The 20,169-nt window shown below is 40.0% G+C and overlaps 1 protein-coding gene across 2 annotated transcripts in view; it reads left to right on the top strand.

Moving 5' to 3' along the window:
• Positions 1-1,787: 1,787 nt before the first annotated feature.
• ANOS1 (anosmin 1) overlaps positions 1,788-20,169 on the top strand; it is a 127,005-nt gene continuing 108,623 nt past the window's right edge. For both annotated transcript variants that reach the window (XM_031596120.2, XM_090125946.1), the window contains exon 1: positions 1,788-2,200. In XM_031596120.2, coding sequence (XP_031451980.1) covers positions 2,012-2,200 — 189 coding nt within the window. In that variant the 5' untranslated portion in view covers positions 1,788-2,011. The remainder of the gene's footprint in view (positions 2,201-20,169) is intronic.

The raw sequence follows: 20,169 nt of genomic DNA on the forward strand, positions 1-20,169 counted from the left end.
ACAATGAATCAGTCTTTTCCTGACTCAAGGCAAAAAGTTACAAAGAATTCAGTTAACGCTTAATAAAATCTGTGTGAAAGTTTGTTAGAAACTGGGAATTTATGAATACTGAAGCCTGAATGGCCTCATCGCTATTTGTCACAGTAGTGTTAGGATTGTGCTTTACTTCTGTGCTTTTCTATTATGTGGTTCCTTATTCTTTCCCAACACAGAGATGACAAATTAGACTAAACTCATCAGTAGCTGGTGCCAGCAGAACCCTAACTGATTTTGTAGGCAGCAAGAAATGAGTCTGAATTGGGATCACTATTTCTGGCTCACCTACGACTTCTTCTCATTGAAAGCTGCAGGTGATCATTCCAGCTCCACAGATGAGGAAGACTTCTGCAGGTGTTGCTGAGGTAGTCTTCCTTTGCTTCATTTCCAAAACAGCCTGCGGAGAATGCTCATGCAGTGCACGCAGTGGGGAGGCTTCTAAGCCAGGAAGTGGCAGGTGACCTCTTCTGGTTACTGTGCTCCTTCCAGCATGGAAGGACACAAACTGTCATTGCGATTTGTTAACAATTGCAGGAATGAGTGCAGCCTACTGGCTTCTCTCCAGTGCTTTCGAGTCAATTGACAAGAGAATTTAGCTCAGACACTGTGAGCTGCAAAGTAACATCTAAACTACATTTATTTCACTTCCAGTTGTATCTTACCTTGCTCGCGCAGCTTAATTGCTGATTTCCCATCTAGATTTAACAGACATCAATTTTCTGTTTTACGCATACACACAGGTTTGTGGCAGGTATGTATAGATATATGCTGGTAATCACAAGGGTACGTGCTTTACTTCACATTTGTGTACACTGGCTCACACGCTAAGAAAAGAGTCATAGCCGTGCAAAAATATACAAGACAGGTCAAAGACTGCTGTATTTTGATGAGATTTTAGGTGACTTTCCTAAAACACACTCAGCTTATGCTTGTTTCATACTGTGTTTAATACAGTGCTCGATAACCACGTTACGCAATTATCTGCAGTAGTATTATAGCTAGTACTATCAACGGCCACTACAACTAGCACCTTGTACCACATCTCCTGCAATGGCCTGAAGACTCATTTCAGCTTGTGCTCAGGGTTTTTCATGTTCAGGAGGCCCAAACCAGAGCTGGCAGTGCGAGCAGAGCCCGTTGCTCACTCGCAGCACATACTTGCAGCGGGAGGAGTCCGTGCATTGTACGTGCAGGGAGGAATGCAGCGTGTAACCTCTGTGCTACATACCACCGCACGCAGGAGCTGAGGGAGCAGAAGGGACCTGAGTTGCTGCTTACTGTGTGGGAGCCATTTTAAAGCCGCAGACGGTATTTTAACTTAGCAGCTGTTACCCAGAGGTGTCGGAATGATGACTCGTACACTTTCATTCTTTAATAATTCTCCTCAGGAAAGCCTTTACGGCTTCCACCTCGAGACAAACGCTCACCACGTTCCCTGTAAGCGCACCGCGCTTCAAAAAGTCATTTCACAACGTCCTCGCCCGTCCCTGGATGTAACAGGAGGGCCGGAGCTTGGCCGAGCAGCGGCGCGCTGCTACGGATCGCTTGCCGGCTGCCGGGCAGCACCCGCGGGCCGCTGCCCGCTCACCCCTACGTGTGTGACTGCGTGCGTGCGAGGGCGCGGCACGCAGCTCCTGCCCACCGGGTGCCCACAGGTGGCGGCGCGCAGCGGGAACGCCGCTCCCAGCGGCCGACCTGCCCGCGGCCACACCGCCCGCCCGCCCCGGCGCTGCCGCTCGGCGCAGCCAATGGCGCGGCCGCTGTCAGCCTCGGCCCGCCCGCCGCCGAGCGGGGGAGGGCTGTGGGCCGAGGGGAGGGAGAGAAGGGGGTGAGGAGAGTTGAATGATTGAACTTTCTTGTTTAGTTTCTGCGGCGCGGAGCCGTCTGCCCCCAGTACAGCCCGGCACCCGCCTGGCGAGCAGCAGCTCAGCCCGCAGCGCCCGGCCGCCTTTCTGCCCTCTCCTCCCGCGGAGCGATGGTGCGGAGGGCGCCCGGCGCGTCCCTCGCCCTGCTCCTCTGGGTGACGGCCGTCAGCGGCAACCCCGCCGGCCCGGGTGCCGCCGCCGCCCGCAGGCAGGACGAGGCGTTCTCCACCGCCAGATGCGCCTCCAGGTGCCTGAGCCTGCAGATCACCCGCATCTCCGCCTTCTTCAAGCATTTCCAGGTAGGGACACTCGGCCCCCGCTGCCCTCCCGGCGCGGCCTTAAGGACTGCGGGGGCCGGAGCTCTCCGGGGTAAACTTCGGGACGGCTTTCCGTGGGACGGCGGCGGGCAGGTGGGCACGGCCCCGCGGCGTCGGTCCCCCCGTCGCTGGGAGGAGGCAGCGGCTCTTCGGGCCGCCCGCGCTCCCGGCACGGCACGCGCGTGTCAGCTGCCCGCGGGGCGGCGGGATGCGGGCCGGGCGCTCCGGCTCCTCGCAGGTGTCCCTGGAACAAGCGGGCGCGCTTCTGGCTAACGGAATGGGAGCGGGGTGGGGGAGTGCCTTGAAAGCTGCTCAAGCGACTATGGGAGGTGAGTGCCTGCCTGTTCTTCCCCATCCGACAAACGCCTTCCCCTTCTTCCTTCCTCACCTGTTCTAAGCGGTGCGAGCGTTTGAGCCAAAGGAATGGCGGAAGCCCTCAGACCGGCCGGTGCTGCTCGCTCGGTAGCAGCCAGGTCCCTGTTGGGAAGGGTTCTTTAGCCCGTTAGGAATCGCAGTCGCCCCACCTCGGGGTAGCGCAGCCCTACATACAGCGCGCTCCTCGCCTTCCCCGTGCGTCTCCTTGAATCAGAAACCGGAACCCAACGTTTTGGGTGTAAAGTAGCTTTAAGGTGTTGGCACAAAGGGCTGTCGGGCGAGATACTTAAGGTTAAGCCGAGAGCAGAAAAGAAAAAGCGCGGAAAGGAAAGCTTAACGTGCTCGTTTCAGCGGTGCCTGTGGCTGGCTCCCAGCTGGACGGAGCGGGGACGCTCCCCAGGCGGAGGGACGCGCTGCCCGGGCTGAGGCTCCGCCGCAGCTCCGCCGGGTCCGGGGCGGCGAAGCGCTCGCTGTCAGCGCGGGCCCCGCTTAGCGGCATCTCTTGGAAAGCGGAGGGCTCGTTAAAATAGTTCATTATCTCGGGAGCGGTTATTGCGTTGTCAGGAGATTGTAACTTATTTGTTTTACAGTTTCAGTGGCTAACGAAGCGCTAACGAGGCAGTTTAGATCAAGCCAGTTCCTGGTGAAAGGCTTTTTCTTTGTATGTGCGTGTGTTTTCTTGGCGTGATTTCTTTTCTGACTGAAAACTGCTGACAGAATGCGCGTTGCCAAACAATAGTGATTACGTTTTAATTAGCCAGGGTGAAATAAACTGCAAATTACTCAGTTAGGACTTAATAACTGGCTCTTTTCTTGTAATCAGTGAAAATCTTGCAGTTTTAACCCCAACGTGCACATGGTAATTCATCTAAATTACCAGAGATTAAACTCTTGCAAGATATGAAACTGTAAATGTTTAGAAGATAAAGTGCTCACGTTTGTAAGAGTTAAGCTTTCCATTGCCATTTAATGAAGGGAAAGAGGAGAGTTGTGTAGTACAGGGAGCGCTGGATGCTCTCCCAAGTAGACTTCCAAGAGTGCTAGAGGGTGTGATATTCCTCTCATTTTCTCTCCTCTTCCTCCTTTTAACACAGCCATCCTCACACCCCTCCATTTCCAACTAAACTGGCAGCAGTTTCTGGAGTTCTTTTCACTTCGGAGATATCCTCTTATCTTGTAATCTGATTCAACCTTTGAAGTGAACCAGACACCAGCTCCTTCAAACAGGATCAGAAAAGAATTGTAGTATCCCACAGTTAGGACAAAATTTGTAAGAAGTGACCCACTCATTTCCCAGCACTGCCTTAGGTACCATCTCAATGGTGGGAGGTCATGGAGATAGCAAATAGATGCTTGCTGGAGGACTTCACCACATTTTAGTTCATGTCTCCAAAGGCACTTCAATGATCAATGACTGAATGAGGGTGAGTGATAATCAATCATTTGCTTCTCTAACTGCTGTTTGTCATGTTTGAGTGGTAATTGATATTTTTCATTTTTTTCACAAGGTTTTTTTTCATCATCTTTTCCCCTGCAAAGAACACTATCTCTGTTTGAGAAGGTCGAGAGAGCTGTACTCTTGGTGCTTTTCTTTTTGTTAAGTTGTGTTTGAGAATTAGTTATGAGCCCATTTTAAAGGTGCATTCTCAGCAGGATATTATTTTAACCAAAACACAAGTCAAAGAATTGATTTTGTTTTCCATGTAGTCTATTGGTGTGAGCTAGAAGAAGAATGAGTCACTTAAATCTAAACTGTATAATCTTCAGAATGTCTGCTAAATAGGTGCAGATGTCTGCTTTTTGCTATGCAGTTCCCAAGAGTTTTCCAGTTTTTGATAATTTGGAGAATTCTAGGCAGAGATCACAAGAAGTTACGTGTATGATCAATATGGGAGATATTCCACTACATGGATCATATGCGTGTATTTCATACGTATATATTTTATGTCTCTATTAAATACGTACATTTTATGTAGTGTATGGGTATAGCCTATCCCATTGTGGTATTAGTTTTGGTGAACTTGTCCCATTTTGATGAACTTGTCCAATTTTGAGGGAGCAGGCATGGCATCGGCCTCTAGCATTCCATTTTCAAGTTGAGTGAAAGCACAGTTCAGATTTTAACCTCTACTGCCTGTCTTCTCAGCCAGGTTCAGAAAGCAACTTGATTGAAAGTTTTATTTGTGAATAAGCTTGGAGTAAATGTCAGAGTAAGCTCATAGGCTAAATGTGCAGTATGAAAATACTGTGGAGAATGAACAGTGTTTACTTGGACCCGCGAGCTTGTGGATCTTTCATTTTAGTTGTAATATCTTACCTTTCAAACGTCTTTCTGCTTTATACATACAGCTTATTAAATAGGCTCAGGTAGTGGAGGTGGACATCTTGTGTGCCAAGTCAGGAGCCAAGAGCATAGTGGAACATAACGGAGGATGGAAGAACTGTAGCAGCAAGAGGTTGTTGGTAGTTAGTGATTAGACTGGCCACGTGTGATGTGTGGAGTCACAGGAACAGGGAGAAGCCACAGCCACGTGCTCACAGAGTCATTGAGTAGATTTCCAGCAGCACTTCTGGGATTTTGTTCAGTCCACCTGAGCAGGGTCAGCTAGAACAAGTTGGCCGGGGCTATCCCCAAACAGATTTTGAATACCTAAGGGGATGGAGACTCCATGACCTCTCTGAGCAGCCTCTCCTTGTGTTCAGTCACCTTCACGGTAAAAAAAAAAATGAAAAAAAAAACCAAACAAAAGAAAAACTTTCTGATGTTCAGAGAGAAGCTCCTGTGCTTCATTTTCCTCTAGTCCTGACACTGGACACCACTGAGGAGAGTTTATTTAGCTTTGTTCTCTTTATTCCCTTCCATCAGATAGTTATAAATTATGATGATAACTCCAGAATCTTTTCAATTGCAGGCACAACAAACCAAGCTTTACCAGTTTCTACTCTTACAAGAGGTGCTATATTACTTTAATCATAGTGGGGCTTTGCTGGATACACTCCACTAAGTCTGCATCTCTTGAGTACTGGGGAGCCTACCACTGGATCAGAAGTAGTAACAGGAACAGACAATAGGAGTAATTACATCTTAAAGATATAGTGCTTTTAAATGCACTCTCAGTGTTATCAGTTTCTTGTATTAGTTTATGTATGATCGTAAATGATCATTTATGGTTGTCTGTGCATTAAAAACAAAATGCTAGTGCGAAATCCAAGTACGTGCTATTTTCCCCTTAGTTTTTTCTTATCTGCATATCTCTGTAGTTGTTTTGGTAGCCTTCAGCTGTGAACTGAATCTTGGCAAATATGTTAATTTATTATTAAGATGGAAATCTATCTATCTACATATTTTATATATATATATATATATATATATATATACACACACACATACATACATATCACACTATATGTATGTGTGTGTGTGTGTGTGTGTATATATATATATACATACATACATATATATATACACACATACATATAGTGTAATCCAGAATTGTAATTATCATTCATGAGGTATGAGGTATTGCTTTAAACTCACTGAGGTGGGCACTGTTGAAAAATGTACCAACAAGTATGGATTAACTTGATCACATAGGGGTTCTGCATTCATACCTAAGCTAAACTTCTTGAATACTAGATGAGTTCCATTCTAACTTTTTAGAATAGAGTATGGCCTATTAGAACAACTAAAGTTTTTGAGGGAAACCAGGCAATTCTTTTAAAGAAACAATTAAAAGTTCTCAGATTTTATACCTTCGAGCAAATAATGTGCAAGTGATTACCTCTAGATAGGCAGTGCCAGATTTTACCTACAAGTCAGGCAGTTAGTTGTCTAAATGCCAGCACATCTGCCTTCAAATTGCTTGTAACTCTGAAGTGATTGCACCTGCAAAAACCTGCAATCAATTCCAGATGGAAGCTGTAGGCCAAACTGAAAAATCTAGGGTTCGTATGTCTCTTTCTGCCCTGCTGCAGAAAAGACTAAGATCATGAAGAAATCATTTGTTGTAACTGTCTTGAATAATTGGAAAACTTTAAATTACATAGGTCGCTCTGAAAGTAGTGACTCCTATTTATTTCTTAGTGAACTACAACAGATACAAAGAGCACAATAACACTGCTTAGTAGAGCACATTCTCTACTACAAAACACTGCTTTTCAACATAGTCACTGCCATTAGCTATGCATTTTCACCTGAGTTGAACAAGAGCCTGCATGTTGTACTGGCAGCATCATTTTTAGGAAAATGTTGCCCACACAGTCCATCTTTCATCATCCTGAAAGTCAAAAGGCCCCAAATCTGGTCTGTATGATGAGTCTGGTATGATAATCCAGCTAAGATTGGCAGTGTACTCCATGGTCTTCAAACTGGCATGGAGCCTGGGGTTATTGTGTTACAGAAGAAAAGTTTTCTACTAAACCTGACTCGAATTTTGAGCCTTCAGCTTAATCAGTGTTACAAAGCTGTCAGAGGTTATGGTTTGTCTGGGTTCCAGGAAGTCCAGAAGGATCACCCCTTTCCTATCCCAAAAGACAGTGCACATCACTTTACCTGCTGAGAGCTGAGTCAGTTGGATCTGGAACCTTTCTTCCATGGGGAATTCACATTTTGCCAATTTATTGGCAACCGTTTTGTCTTGTAGAGGTGACACCATGTTTTGTCATCAGTAATGATGCAATCCAGTAAACTGTCACTTTAAGATTTATATTCACAGAATCATAGAATGGTTTGAGTTGGAAGGGACCTTTAAGATCACCTAGTTCCAACACCCCCTGCTATAGGCAGGAACACCTCCCTCTAGACCATATTGTTCAGAGTCCCATCCAGTGTGACTTTGAATGTTTTCAGGGAGGGGGCATTCACAGCCTTGCTGGGCAACGTGTTCCAGCCTCACAGTAAAGCATTTCTTCCTAATATCTAGTCTAAATCTACCCTCTTCCAGTTCAAAGCTGTTTTTCCTTCTGCCCTTACAAAACATTCCTCCCCAGCTTTCCTGTAGGCCCTCTTCAGGTTCTAGAAAGCTGCTTTGAGGTCTCCTTGGAGCCTTTTAATCTTCAGGCTGAAGAGCCTTCTCTTCTCTCAGCCTGTCCTCACAGGGGAGGTGCTTCAGCCCTCTGATCATCTTTGTGGCCCTCCTCTGGACCTGCTCCAGCAAATCCACATCCTTCTTTTGTTGAGGATTCCAGAACTGGATGCAGTACTCCATGTGAAGTATCCTAAAAGCAGAGTAGAGGGGCAGAATCACCTCCTTCAACTTGGTGGTCACTCTTTTCTTGATGCAACCCAGGATATGATTGGCCTTCTGGACTGCAAGCACACATTGCCGGCTCATGTTGAATCTTTCATCAGCTGACACCCCCAAATCTTCCTCAGGGCTGCTTTCAAGCCGTTGTCCACCCAGTCTGTATCTGTGTTTGAGATTGCCCTGACCCAGGTGCAGGACCTTGCATTTGGCCTTGTTGCCTTGTTGAACTTCAGTTGTGTGACCTATTGTAGGGAACCTGCTTTAGCAGGGGGGTTGGACTCAATGATCTATTGAGGACCTTTCCAACCCCTGCAATTCTGTGATTCTGTAATGAAGTACTGGCAGGAAAGTGAAGCCTCTGCTGTAATACCACCAACATCTGCCTCTGACGTGGGCCGATGTAATAAAATAGGAGACATTACTTTTGGAGCAGCTATCATACTTCATAGTGTCTTTTGAAAATAACCTGCACTACTTTTGTAATGCTGCTTAGTAGGCATGTTGTATTTTAATCATGGAACACTTAAGTTTCAGTTCACAGGCTGCCCAAGCACTGAGATGTAGGTCTTCCAGGGCGTGTTCATAATCTTTTCTACATGTTACCACTTAGGAAATGTGTGCCATCTGCTTGTATTGCCATTTCAGTATTCATCTCCTTTCCAAAAATAGTCTTTCTGTTAAATAATTCTGACTTTCATATGTCTCTTTACAAGCACACAGCTGTTAATTTTGTTCCATAGACAGATCTGAACATTTGCTGTTACTTTATGAAATCATAAAAAACTGTAAAATTCTAGATTATTCTTCTGTTTTTTATTGTTCAGATGGCATGTGGTCTGGATAATTATTCTGACATTTGGTGTGCTCATATTATGGAGATCTGCCATTGAACAAGAGATGCACAGATCTTCTAAGATGATCTTATGTAAAATTTTTGAAGACTAAATGTTCATTTTGAATAATGATGGCTACAGCTAGAGAAAACACCTACGCTATTCTAGGTGTTGAGGAACTACATTGTGGAATTGATTCCCAATTAGTATGACTTTTTCTCATGACCAAACTCAAATCTCTTTGGCGTTAGTGAAGGCTTTCACAGTCACTGTGAGCTCAAAGGTTATAGAGCCTGGTCATTGCTATCTAGCAGTTTTGATTTCTCTAATTTGTTAATATAATTTTGAGCACTGCATTTTGAGGTAGATGTTCTGTGCGTAGAAAATATTGGCAAGGCATATTTTTAATGTCAACGGTGTATGTTGAGGGAAAAGAGGTGTTACTTTTGAAAAGTATTAGAAAATTTCTGAAAGAGAAATACTGGGATTTTTTCAAATACAAATCCTTTTCCAAATCCAACATAAGCGCACTTAATACTGAAAGCAGAGAAAAAATGTATGAAAAGATAGGTTATACACTAGGTGCTGTTCATAGCATTATTGAACTATTGTCTGCATATGAATTGTGTCTGTTACAGGGTTTAAGCGTTCTGTAAAAAAAAAAAAAAAAAAACAAACAAAAAAAACCAAAAAAAACCCCAACAACAATACATTCCTCAGACAGCTTGAAAACCAACTGATTTCCCAGATGCTGAACATTTGTCATTTTGCAAAGGGCAAATTTCTTAAGACTGAGTTCTGAATTTGTGTGTATCTGCAAATAGAGATTATTATTCATAAGCTGGTCTGCATCTCCTTTAGCTGTTCCGTGTGACTTTTTGCTTTCTGTGATTGTTTGGATTTGAATACATCTCTACCTTCTGTAAACAGAGGAACAAAGTATGACTATTTTTGCATCTGTATTTTTAAAAATTAGAGGTACTATTAATGATCAAGACTATGATATAAAAGAAAAGGTGCATTCAAAATGTTTTTAAGTAATCACTGCCTAGCAAATATAAATCTCGCACCAAAAGCTTTGTTGACTAGGAGTTTACACCAAGCATCTTCATTTTCTCATCTTTCTCATAGCTAAGCCTTATAAGGCCTTAAATCTCAAAAACCTTTGAAGTCTATGAAAAGCCTACTGTTGATTTCGGCTGGATCAGGTTCATGTATAAACACTGGGCCTATGCAGCCTTTGTCAGCAAAGAAGAATGCTGTGAACTTGCTAGCCCAAATGTAGTTGTATCCCCTTTCTTTCTTTTCTTTTTCTTTTTCTTTTTCTTTTTCTTTTTCTTTTTTTTTTTTTTTTTTTGATCCTTTAATGTCCAAGAGATCACAGGATATGAAGGTGGAGAACTAGGGGTGTTGAAAGGTAAGAGGACCCTTAAAGCTTGAAAATAGGCTATGTTCATTTTCATCCACCAGGAAGAATACCAGGTATTTCTAGATCTGGGGAACAATCTCTGCCTAGAGTTCATATAAAAATTTCCATTGATTTCTCTTAACTGTATTCTCATCAGTGTTTCTCTAAACTATCAAAGAGATTTGATGTCTAAATGATTTAAACATACTTACTAATCAAAAACATAATACAGGAAAACATCTACATCTAATACCCTTATGAACACTGCATGTTTAGCATTTATTTATTTTTCCTTGGTTTGTATTTTGAATTATCATCTTTTAAAACAGAAGTGACTTGGCTCAGTCTGCAAAAGGAGTAAATCCCCTGGCAGCAGCTGAGATTAATGGAGGAAGTTATGGCCCAGAACTTGAAGGAGAAGCAAATGAAGAGACAGGCTCTAAAGGGAGAAAGCCGGACAAAGATGACCTCCAGTAAGCATGCACTGGGGAAGACAAAGCTGGGAAAAGAAACTGTGTCAAAGTAGAGGAGATTGTAGACTTTATTGATTTATTGAGACCAAAGAGTAAATTAATTGAAACTAGGACTCAAAATAGGGGACTGCTCTGTCATGGATACAGTGGGAATAGTAAGAATTGTTTGTAAATAGTTTTAATGTCAGCTAATTCTGAGCTGCTTTGGTTTTACCTGATTTGATAAGGCTAATTATTTTTATTTGTAGTTCATTAAAAAATGTGGTTTGAAAATTCTTCAGTTTTCTTCAGGAAGAATGCTTACAAGCAACACCTCCAAGAAAATTTACCATGAAGGTCTAATTAATTCATAGTGCTGTCATTTACCTGCCCAATGCAAGCAAATTGATTGTTCTCGACTAGGGATACACAAGTGTACACCATGTCAGACAACTGTGCTGACATTTGGCTAACTTCTATTCACCTTGGTTTTGTCCAGTTCTTTACTAAAAGTACCTTGGCAGGGTGAAGGCAGTTAAGCTGTGTCTGGATGATAGCAGCTTGCTTTTCTTTTTATCTTTTCCTAGATTCTTTAACCGTGACCAATCGCTCTGATGAATTGTTAGAAAAGAGGTATTTTTGCTTTCTGAGCATTATCATGTTATTCTGCAGAGCTTTCAACCAGACGTAGGTTCTGTTGGTGGCAGCCTGTTCCCCTGAGTTATCAATAGTGTGATTTGCTTACATGTGTTTTAGATTAAATAATGATCCCAATTCTTCAGGGAAAACCTTGTATCCTCTTATGGGTGCACTCCATGCCTTTTCTATTAAAAAAAAAAAAAAAAGAAGAACATGCATTTCATACCCACAAACATGATATCTCATGTTTTAAAGCATAGGTATAAGGCTATACATCATCTATGGTGAATTGGTGATGTTTTTAAACTGTTAATATCTTTGTACAACAAAAACATTCCAATCAGGCCTCTGGGCATTTTTGATCTTAAGCACTGTAAATTCATTTGTTAGCCTCATTTGCCTTAGGGCTTTGGATTTGGTTGGAGTTTAGAACGTGGATGGACAAAGTTGTAAGGAAACAAATAGCTGAAATCTGAGGAGAGATAACAATGGAGTCATGATAGAATCACTATTATTTTTTTTCATAATTGATGTTCTTATATAGAAACTAATGCAATAAGGTGTTGTGTTTTTTATTTTTTTTTCCCAATTAGATGAAGGTTATAACTCCTATGACTACAATGAAATCATGTTACTATGGAAAATGAATCACATCATTATCTGTCCCCATTTTTCTTAGTCATAAACAGTTTATATGTTGACATTTGATTAATATCTAGCAATTTTGGGAAGGTAAATGGATGTATTGAGCTTGAGGCTTCTTTCCCCTTTGGTCATTCTGGACCTGCAATAGGTGGAAAGAATGTTTAGCATTAAAAAACTGTCAGAAAGAAGCAGAAATCATCCAATTATTGAGATGTATGACTCTGCATATAGTAGTTACTATCAGCTATAGGATGTTTATCAGAGTAAAGAGAGAAAGAGGATGTGGATTTTTGCGACTAGCCACTTATTGTTGGATTTGAGTTATGAATTTGAATGAACAACGTGGAAGATGGTAAGCTTTTGTTAAATTTTATGAATTGTTAATCCAGTGGATCCTCATTGACCAGTTGGAGCAGGAGTGCATTTGATATTGCACATGCAGCTTATTAGCTCAGCTTGTAAAAAGTTTTGCTTAAGCACAGATAAACACAAACATACATTTGAGAACTAGACAGAACCAAAGCCATAATTTCAGCAGCAGTTATGTTTAACAGAAACTAATAATTACTTCAAGCCTCCATGAATCTTATTTTTCTCAAGTAGAGAAAAAGAGCAGAAATGTGGACTAGACTTGAAAATTAAACTGAACTTCATCTGTTTTCCAAGTTGTAGAAAGAAATGAACATCTGGAGTTTTCTGAAATATATGTTGCCTGCATTTGTTTTAGGGTAGAAAGCATGACTCGATTTTAAAGACTAAAGAGCTTTACAAATTAATGTAGTATAAGTTCCTGTAATTTCATTACCTGGAGATTTTTTAGCTTTTTGAAAGATCATCAGCTCTTTCATTTATATGATCAGTAGTTTAATACAGAATTTTTCTGGAGCTTTCATTACTGGTTTTAGAGTAATATCTCTACAGTTGATGGTAATGTCTCTAGAGATTTGAGTGGAGATACTCTTAGGTCAGTACGCAGCGTATTGGAACTGTCTGGTCAGAATTTGTGTGTGTGTGTGTGTGTGTGTGTGTGTGTATCTCTATGTATATACACATATAAAGATGATTTCTAATATACTGTTTATGTTAACTTGAATTTGTTAAATACCATCTTAATTAATCTTTACATCTTCTTTACAATTAATTGTGGTAGTAAATGCTATTATACCATTAGGATAAAGTAAAAGTGAATTGTCAGCTATTTACCAGATGCAAAAACCCCTGACTTCAAGCAGAGATATTTTTAGAAGGGTTTCTTTCAGATTGTATAAAAAGGTAGAGAGACGCTTTGATGTAATCAGAGTTAAGAATATCGCTAAAGATAGTAAGTATTTTTTTTATCAAATATGATACTGCCCAGTTATTGATTGTTACTCTGTATATCCAGGTGCCCTTAGGGATTTCAAGGCATCCCTGTAAGCTTCATCAACAGGCATGACTTGTCCTCTTAATAATAGAAGCAGATGTCAAATTTTCATGCCCCTAAGATGCCTACTCATACCTAGTAGATCCATCTGGTATAGATCGAGCCTCAGTCAATTTGTTCTCGTCCATGACCTTCCCACTGAGAAAGCAAATCAAGCAGAGCTCCTCAGTCCAATGAAAAACAAACCTGAATATTATCAACATATTTGTAGTACTGCAACCCACTTCACTTCACTGTCTTTCCTAATTGCTTTATGCAGGTGAGAAGACTGGTAACAGTCCAACAGGGATAGAGTTCCTGAAGCATACCACCAGTATCCGGTTTCCAAGGATGGAAAAATTAAAATATGTCAGTTTTGTGAGAATAAATTATTTAAGATTAAGAAAGAGAAACAAATTTTTAATAGAAAAAATCTACTGATAAGCCAAGATGTTGATAACTGGCATTAATCTCAGCTATAGAAGCTTCAGCTTGTAATACATGGACATTATTATTTTCTTTTCCTTTATGGTTCTTTGAGTAGATTGAAGATACAAAACAAAATCTTAAACTTCAGAATTAATCTGATCCTACCAGTGGAATTTTTTCAAAAATTCTGTCTAATTGTTTACACTGACTGCACTCTTCAAAATATTGTGACTTGGATTGCAACTTAGTCTGAGTTTTGATACCTCTCATGTTACAAGCTTTTCAATAACTTCAACACAAATTAAGCTGTCTAAGTTTTAAACTCTTTCACCTAATGCCAGATATGTCTGAACTATGATATACTCGTCAGGAAACGATTGCTATGCGTAGCAGCTTTATCTCTGGCAACCAGAATATGTCAATGACAAATACTTCAGTCCTGTCTTGAAGAAAGATTTATTTTTTTTTTTCATAGTATGTCTTCATTAGCTAGATATTAGACTGTATTTTTGAAAACAGGCACATGAAAGGACTTTCTGTTTATGGAAAGGTTTATCACAATACGGCATGGCAACTTAGAACTTCCACTGAAAATTGGCACTGTAGAGAGATCCAGTTAATATCCCTGTAGCTCAGGCCTTATGAATAATTTTAGTATTTTGTATCTTTCTCAAACAGTAACATTTCATGTTCATTTCCTCTCCTTTTCATCTGTCCTTCTTCCCACAATTTAAGATTGGTTGCAGGATGGTGTAGAAGACTGGACTGTAGCAACTATGTATGTATCAAACGGCATACTGTTCTTAACAATCTGGAAGCTCCTAAGTGGAAGAAATGAATTGTATCCATTGCAATGTGAATTAAATGCATCTCTTCTGTCAGAAGCATATTACGTCTGTGCAGGGTAGAAGGGTCCCAGCTAGGATCAAGTGGAAAGACTCATATGTCCCACCCTACTGTCTCTAACTTCACATGATGCCTGTTTTTCATCCATTGTCAACACAGTGCCATTGCAACCTTTGTTGTTGTGTGAGCCTTAGCAGTTCCTTAAAAGAGCGTGCGAGTAAAAATCTGGTCTGTGCACAAATATGAACAAGATTTAAAAGACTGGGAGCTGGTGAGAGACAGGAGCACTCAACTAAAGACATGAGAAAGGGGTCATAACTTCCCTTTTATTAAATGATAAACTAAGGGGAGGGACGTTCATCATCTGGTGTGGATACGTGGCTGCAACTGGCATCCACTTTGTTATTGACTTAATAATGTGGTAGTGTGGGTTGCTTCCTGCACAACTGAGCGTTGAACTGGGAAGAGACTGGCTGAGGGCCAAACCAATAGAAGTTGTAGAGAGATGAGTGTGATTAGTAGCTGTGTTATGCGATATATATGAGATAATAAAGTTGTGGGCTAATTAAAATATACCCATTACATCTTGCCTGTCTTCCTGTAATGCCTACAATCAAGGCAGACATACTGAAAAACTGCAGCAATTAAAACATATCTAGGAAATAGGACTTCTTCCTGAAGTGCTGCTTTAACTGTTGTGGTGAAAGCAGTTTTATGTGTGTCTGACATATGTTTCTTTGAATTAGTGTTTTCTGAGCATATGTTAACATTATTATCTTGCTTTTCATTCAGATTAAAGATAGGCTATACTGTGTGTGAGTCCAAGAGATATTTTCATTTGAGCCATTCTCCTGGATGCCTGCAGAAAACTTGTCCAAATGTCACCAGGAAATCCCAGATCTGGTGAAGTGCGTCTCACTTACTGAGCCTGATCTTTTGTAGACAACAGGGAAAAAACAACCAAGACTGTTTTATACAACTGTTAGATCTACAACAACTGTGCTGATTTTGACATTTGTTACTTTTGAGAGCAATGCTTTGCAGTAACTGTCTTTTGAAATAGGATTTTTTTGCAGAAAAAATTATTTACAGATATATGTGGATCTTTGGGACCACCAATGTGTGATTGTAGTCAAAATTTTAGACTGCATATTTAATCTTTATGATCATTATTTGCACTATTTTCTTAATGCTGAGATTGCACACTTCTCTACACACTTTTACAATATTGAATGAACTTGGGGCATTAAAACAAAGTATGTATTTTGGTAATTATGTTTGAGCCTATTACATTTCACAATTCAAAAAGGAGAAATTTAATAATATATCGAGGTAATTAGAATAGCATAGGGGATATTTGTCACAAATTCTTTCTGTTGGGAAGGATAATGTATGAAATGTATTTTTCTTCTAAATAGAAATAGGTGTATTTGCCAGCTTCGAGTCGATATAGATACCAATTCATATTTGAAATACTTAGTATATTGGGAACTTTTAATAAGAGAAGGCAAAGTGAGTTCTGAAATGTATCATGTTAATTTCATATGATTGTATCGGAAATGATTGCTAGGTTAAGTACAACAGTGTGAGTATAAAATTTGATATTGACTGCTATTTGAGTCATAGCAAATTGAGTACCAAAGAACTGTCAATTTTGGTAAGGACAGCTGTGTTAATGTATTTTTGTCAAAGATATAAGCATTAATGATGTTCCTCACATACAAAACAGAACATAAGAAAATGCAGAGAAATATTCCATGGTCAGTATGTAGTACAATGCATTTTGCAGTTTTACAATCAGAAATTACTTTGTGACAGTATAAACTGCGTGAAGTATCCCATGTTCTTATACAGTTAAACTATTTATATTAAACATTTTAGATGTTTAGATGTAAGCATCATCTAACAATATGTGTTTTTTACTCTTTTGTTTATTCTTATTTTCTTCACTATGTAAGATGCCAGAACTCTTACCCCATTGCAAATCCAGAAAGGAATGGTGGATGCTCTGAATGGCTATGAAATCAGATGGCTTATGAGGAAAATCTAGTCTAGTCGGAACAACTGAAATATTTCTCTGCTGTGTTTGTGGGAGCTGTTAGAAGTTTCACAGATGTGTCTACACATGTGTTTTTTAATGTGGATCAGAGTGTGTGTTTGGAATGAGACCCTTGAGATACATGATTGTCTTTTTCAACACCATGGACCAACTTCAGAGTTATGCAGTAGGTTTCTTCTGGATGAATGTTCCTGGAAGATGCGATCTTTGAGAACGTAATGTACTGTAACAGTTAATGGGAATTGAGTCCATTTCAGACTAATCTGAAAGATAAGGAATCTTGGCGTACATCTAGTGCAGGCTTTAGATCTGTCAACACCAGTTGCTTTGCTCAACAGATGCTGCAATTCACTCTAATTCCTAGTGTGGCGACACCCTTGTGTATTTGTTGCTGACCCTGGAATGATCAGCTGGTAAGAAATGCAGGTGAATGAAGCCTGTGGTAAGTATACCACATCACATTGGGAATCACCCTGCTACCTAATAATCTTGTAGTTAAAAAGAATAGTCATAAGAACTGACTTTTTCAGTTATAAAGTCAAATAAGTTAGCACTTATACACATTTCTGAAACCTGGAATATTACTGCTTTTTTGGTAAATCATTCACATTTTCTCAATTTTTTCCTATTTCTAAAATGTGTTTAAAGTAAGTCATATTCGTCTACATCATCTTTTGTAAAAGTGTTTTTAGAGTCTATTTTGTTCTTGTTAAGTGTTTATTTCCCCACCTGCATACACTTTTGTTATTTCATTTGTGTAGCAAAATCTACTTTATGACATGTTAGAAAAGTCACATTAAGAAATGTGTTGGAAGGGTGGGAATTTTGAAGTAGAGCATAGAAACAATTAGTCAATGAGACATATTTGTTACCTATTCATGCTTTAGATTTTGTTCATCTCAACTGGATTACCTAACTTCAAGAAATGTATGCAAGATTTGGCCCAAAGTGTATGTCTTACTGTGAGATTCTGTATTTACTTCTAAAGTCTTCAAGTTAGTGTCAGTGTCATTAATTCCTCCTCCTGCTTAGTAAAGTTTATCTCATCCTGGCTTTCTTTGTAAATTGATATGAACTTTTGATATATAGAATAAAACTGACATCAGTCTTAGAAGTGGTAACAGTGAAGTCTGTGAAACCACAAGAAGGCAGTCATAACTCACAAGTGAGACACAAGGATTCTTGCGGCTGGTTTGTTTTTACAGCTTGTGTTTATTTAGTCATTTTTCTATCCATTTGAGAAGGCACTACTGTAAAAAGAGAAATAGTGTTGCATGCTGGAGGTACAAATTTAATCACAACACCTCAAAACAAAATCAGTAGTTTTCGAAATTACTGATCTTTTGCTGTTTCATTGGTAATGACCTCTGGGTTTTGATCGCTGTCTTCTAGGAACCTACTAATGACGGTAGTGATACAATGACTAATGCTGTGTCTCACAATTTAGGTGGTGGTTGGTGATTTTACTCAGTAGTTTTTGTAATTACTCAGGTCTTAGCATTTCTTTTTTCTTTGTGTTTTCCTTTTGATGCTTATAAGGTTGTGACTTTACATATTTCAATGTAAACTTTTATAAGAACTTTCTGTAATACATACAATAAATAAAGATGACTTTGAGGAACTGTTTGGAAAATATCATTGCAGTGTTAAGTTCAATACAGTTCTGTTCATCCCCATGCATCCACAAGAGGAATCTACCATATCATTTTGATCAGAGCTGCTGTGTTACATGATTGTGGTATCAATTTAAATCCAAAAGAAAACATAAGACTAGCGCTGCTGATACATTGATTAAATTGTTGGTGATATGCATTTGCTGGTGGTAAATACAGATGTTTAAAATTAGGCTGCAGTGTTACTCGAGCTGTTATCCATGATAATTTAACTTTGGTTTGTATTTACAAACTGCAGTTATGTAATCAGAGTCAACTGTAAAGCAAATCAGTTTTATAACTATTTCTCACATTCAGTCACCTCTTTAACTTAATTCCTTTGGGTTAACCAGTAACCAACATTTACTTTTCTGCAGTTTAAGTACAGAAATGGATTCTATTAAGTAGGATGTATGTTTTGTTTACTGTGAGGGACCATGGTGACTATGTACAGTAACAGAAAGTCTCCACATATTTGTTCCAAAATGCATTCTTCTGTTCATTGATTTATTTAAAGAAAAAAAAAAAAGGAAAGAAAGAAAAAAGGTTACATCTGTTGTGTGTGCTTGTAGGATGGCAGAGGAATGTACATAGTTAAGGTTCATTTGTTATATCTATACAAGTTTTAATATAAAACATTCACTGTGAAGTTACTCAAGTGCCTGTTGGTAATACATAAAACGTGTTCTCATATGTTAGTGTCCCATCAAGTGATTTTTTTTCTTTGCTTTGATAGGTCTTGCATGTATTGTTGTTTTAAATGGTTTGGGTGATTATTTGGTTTTATTGTTGAAATTTTAACCTTTGTTTTTACTAGTGAGATCAAGGAATATTTCCTATACATCAAGGAAAAATGAAGGTTGCTACAGATTCCAGCCTAACGTCTCCTGCTGCTGGCTGCAACAAGGACAACTACCTCACAGGGCCAGGGAATCAAAAATTTCCCCAGCGCAGGCAGTGCTCTCTCCAAGGGGACAGCTCATGGCTGCCTGCCCAGGATGAGCAGTGTCAGGTACAGGTGACAAAGCACAGCACTGAGCCACGGCCAGGCTGGGCCTCCAGTCTGAGGAAAAAGAAGACTGGGACGGAGACTGGGATGAAGATGAAGCCTAAGCCCAGGGGCCCAAGTCTAGCTGGGGGAAAGAGCCAGAGATGAGCTGCAGTGTACATCCAGGATGCACTACTAACTAAAGGGATGTGAAATGCATCCATGAGGCAGGGCTAGAGCCAGGCACATCTGTAGCTCAGCCTACTACTTGTTTTGTATTACCTGGAGCTTTCTAGTAGTGGCTGGAGTTGCCACGTGGCTAAATATAGTCTAGAGGTGATGAAAGTGTGACTGACTAAGGTCTAATCATTTTCTATCAGGATGGAATGAAGCATCTCACTCAAATGATTATAGTGAAAACAGTTTCTATATATGTAAATGCCAGTGCTGTTTATCTAGAGTGAGAAATGGTCCTGCTCAGTAATGTTCACTTTATGATTTTTGATTCTTGCTTTATACAATTTAATTTCTTATTAAAACTATTAGAAAGCAAGACAAATGCCATGCTAGGAATTTAATTTTTCATTAAGGCATAATTTATAACAAAATGAGAAATTTTATAAGAGGAACAAAATGTATGCATTTCAGTTTTTGCGTGAAGGATCATAGAACGTATCTTCCCTTGATGAAAGCTAAGGAACTATAATATTGCTGGGATTCTGTTGTGTTTTATGGATGGTATCATTGAATGCTAATCCTTTTCTCTCCATGACTTCCCCAGGGGATCATCTTCAAACTTGCCTTATAGGGGGGAAATACTTAGAAGTAAAGAAACTAAAACATATTTGCATAAATTGTCCTTTAAGTAGCAATCTTAATTTCCAGAGGTAGACCTTGTAATTGGGCTTTATGACTTTGCTCATTCACTTATTTCTGCAGGGTGGTTTAGTTTCTCTGGTCAGGTTTCAGTCTTGCCT

Source organism: Phasianus colchicus, chromosome 1 (assembly GCF_987193195.1).
Source record: "Phasianus colchicus chromosome 1, bPhaCol1.hap1.1, whole genome shotgun sequence".
Classification (NCBI taxonomy): domain Eukaryota; kingdom Metazoa; phylum Chordata; class Aves; order Galliformes; family Phasianidae; genus Phasianus; species Phasianus colchicus.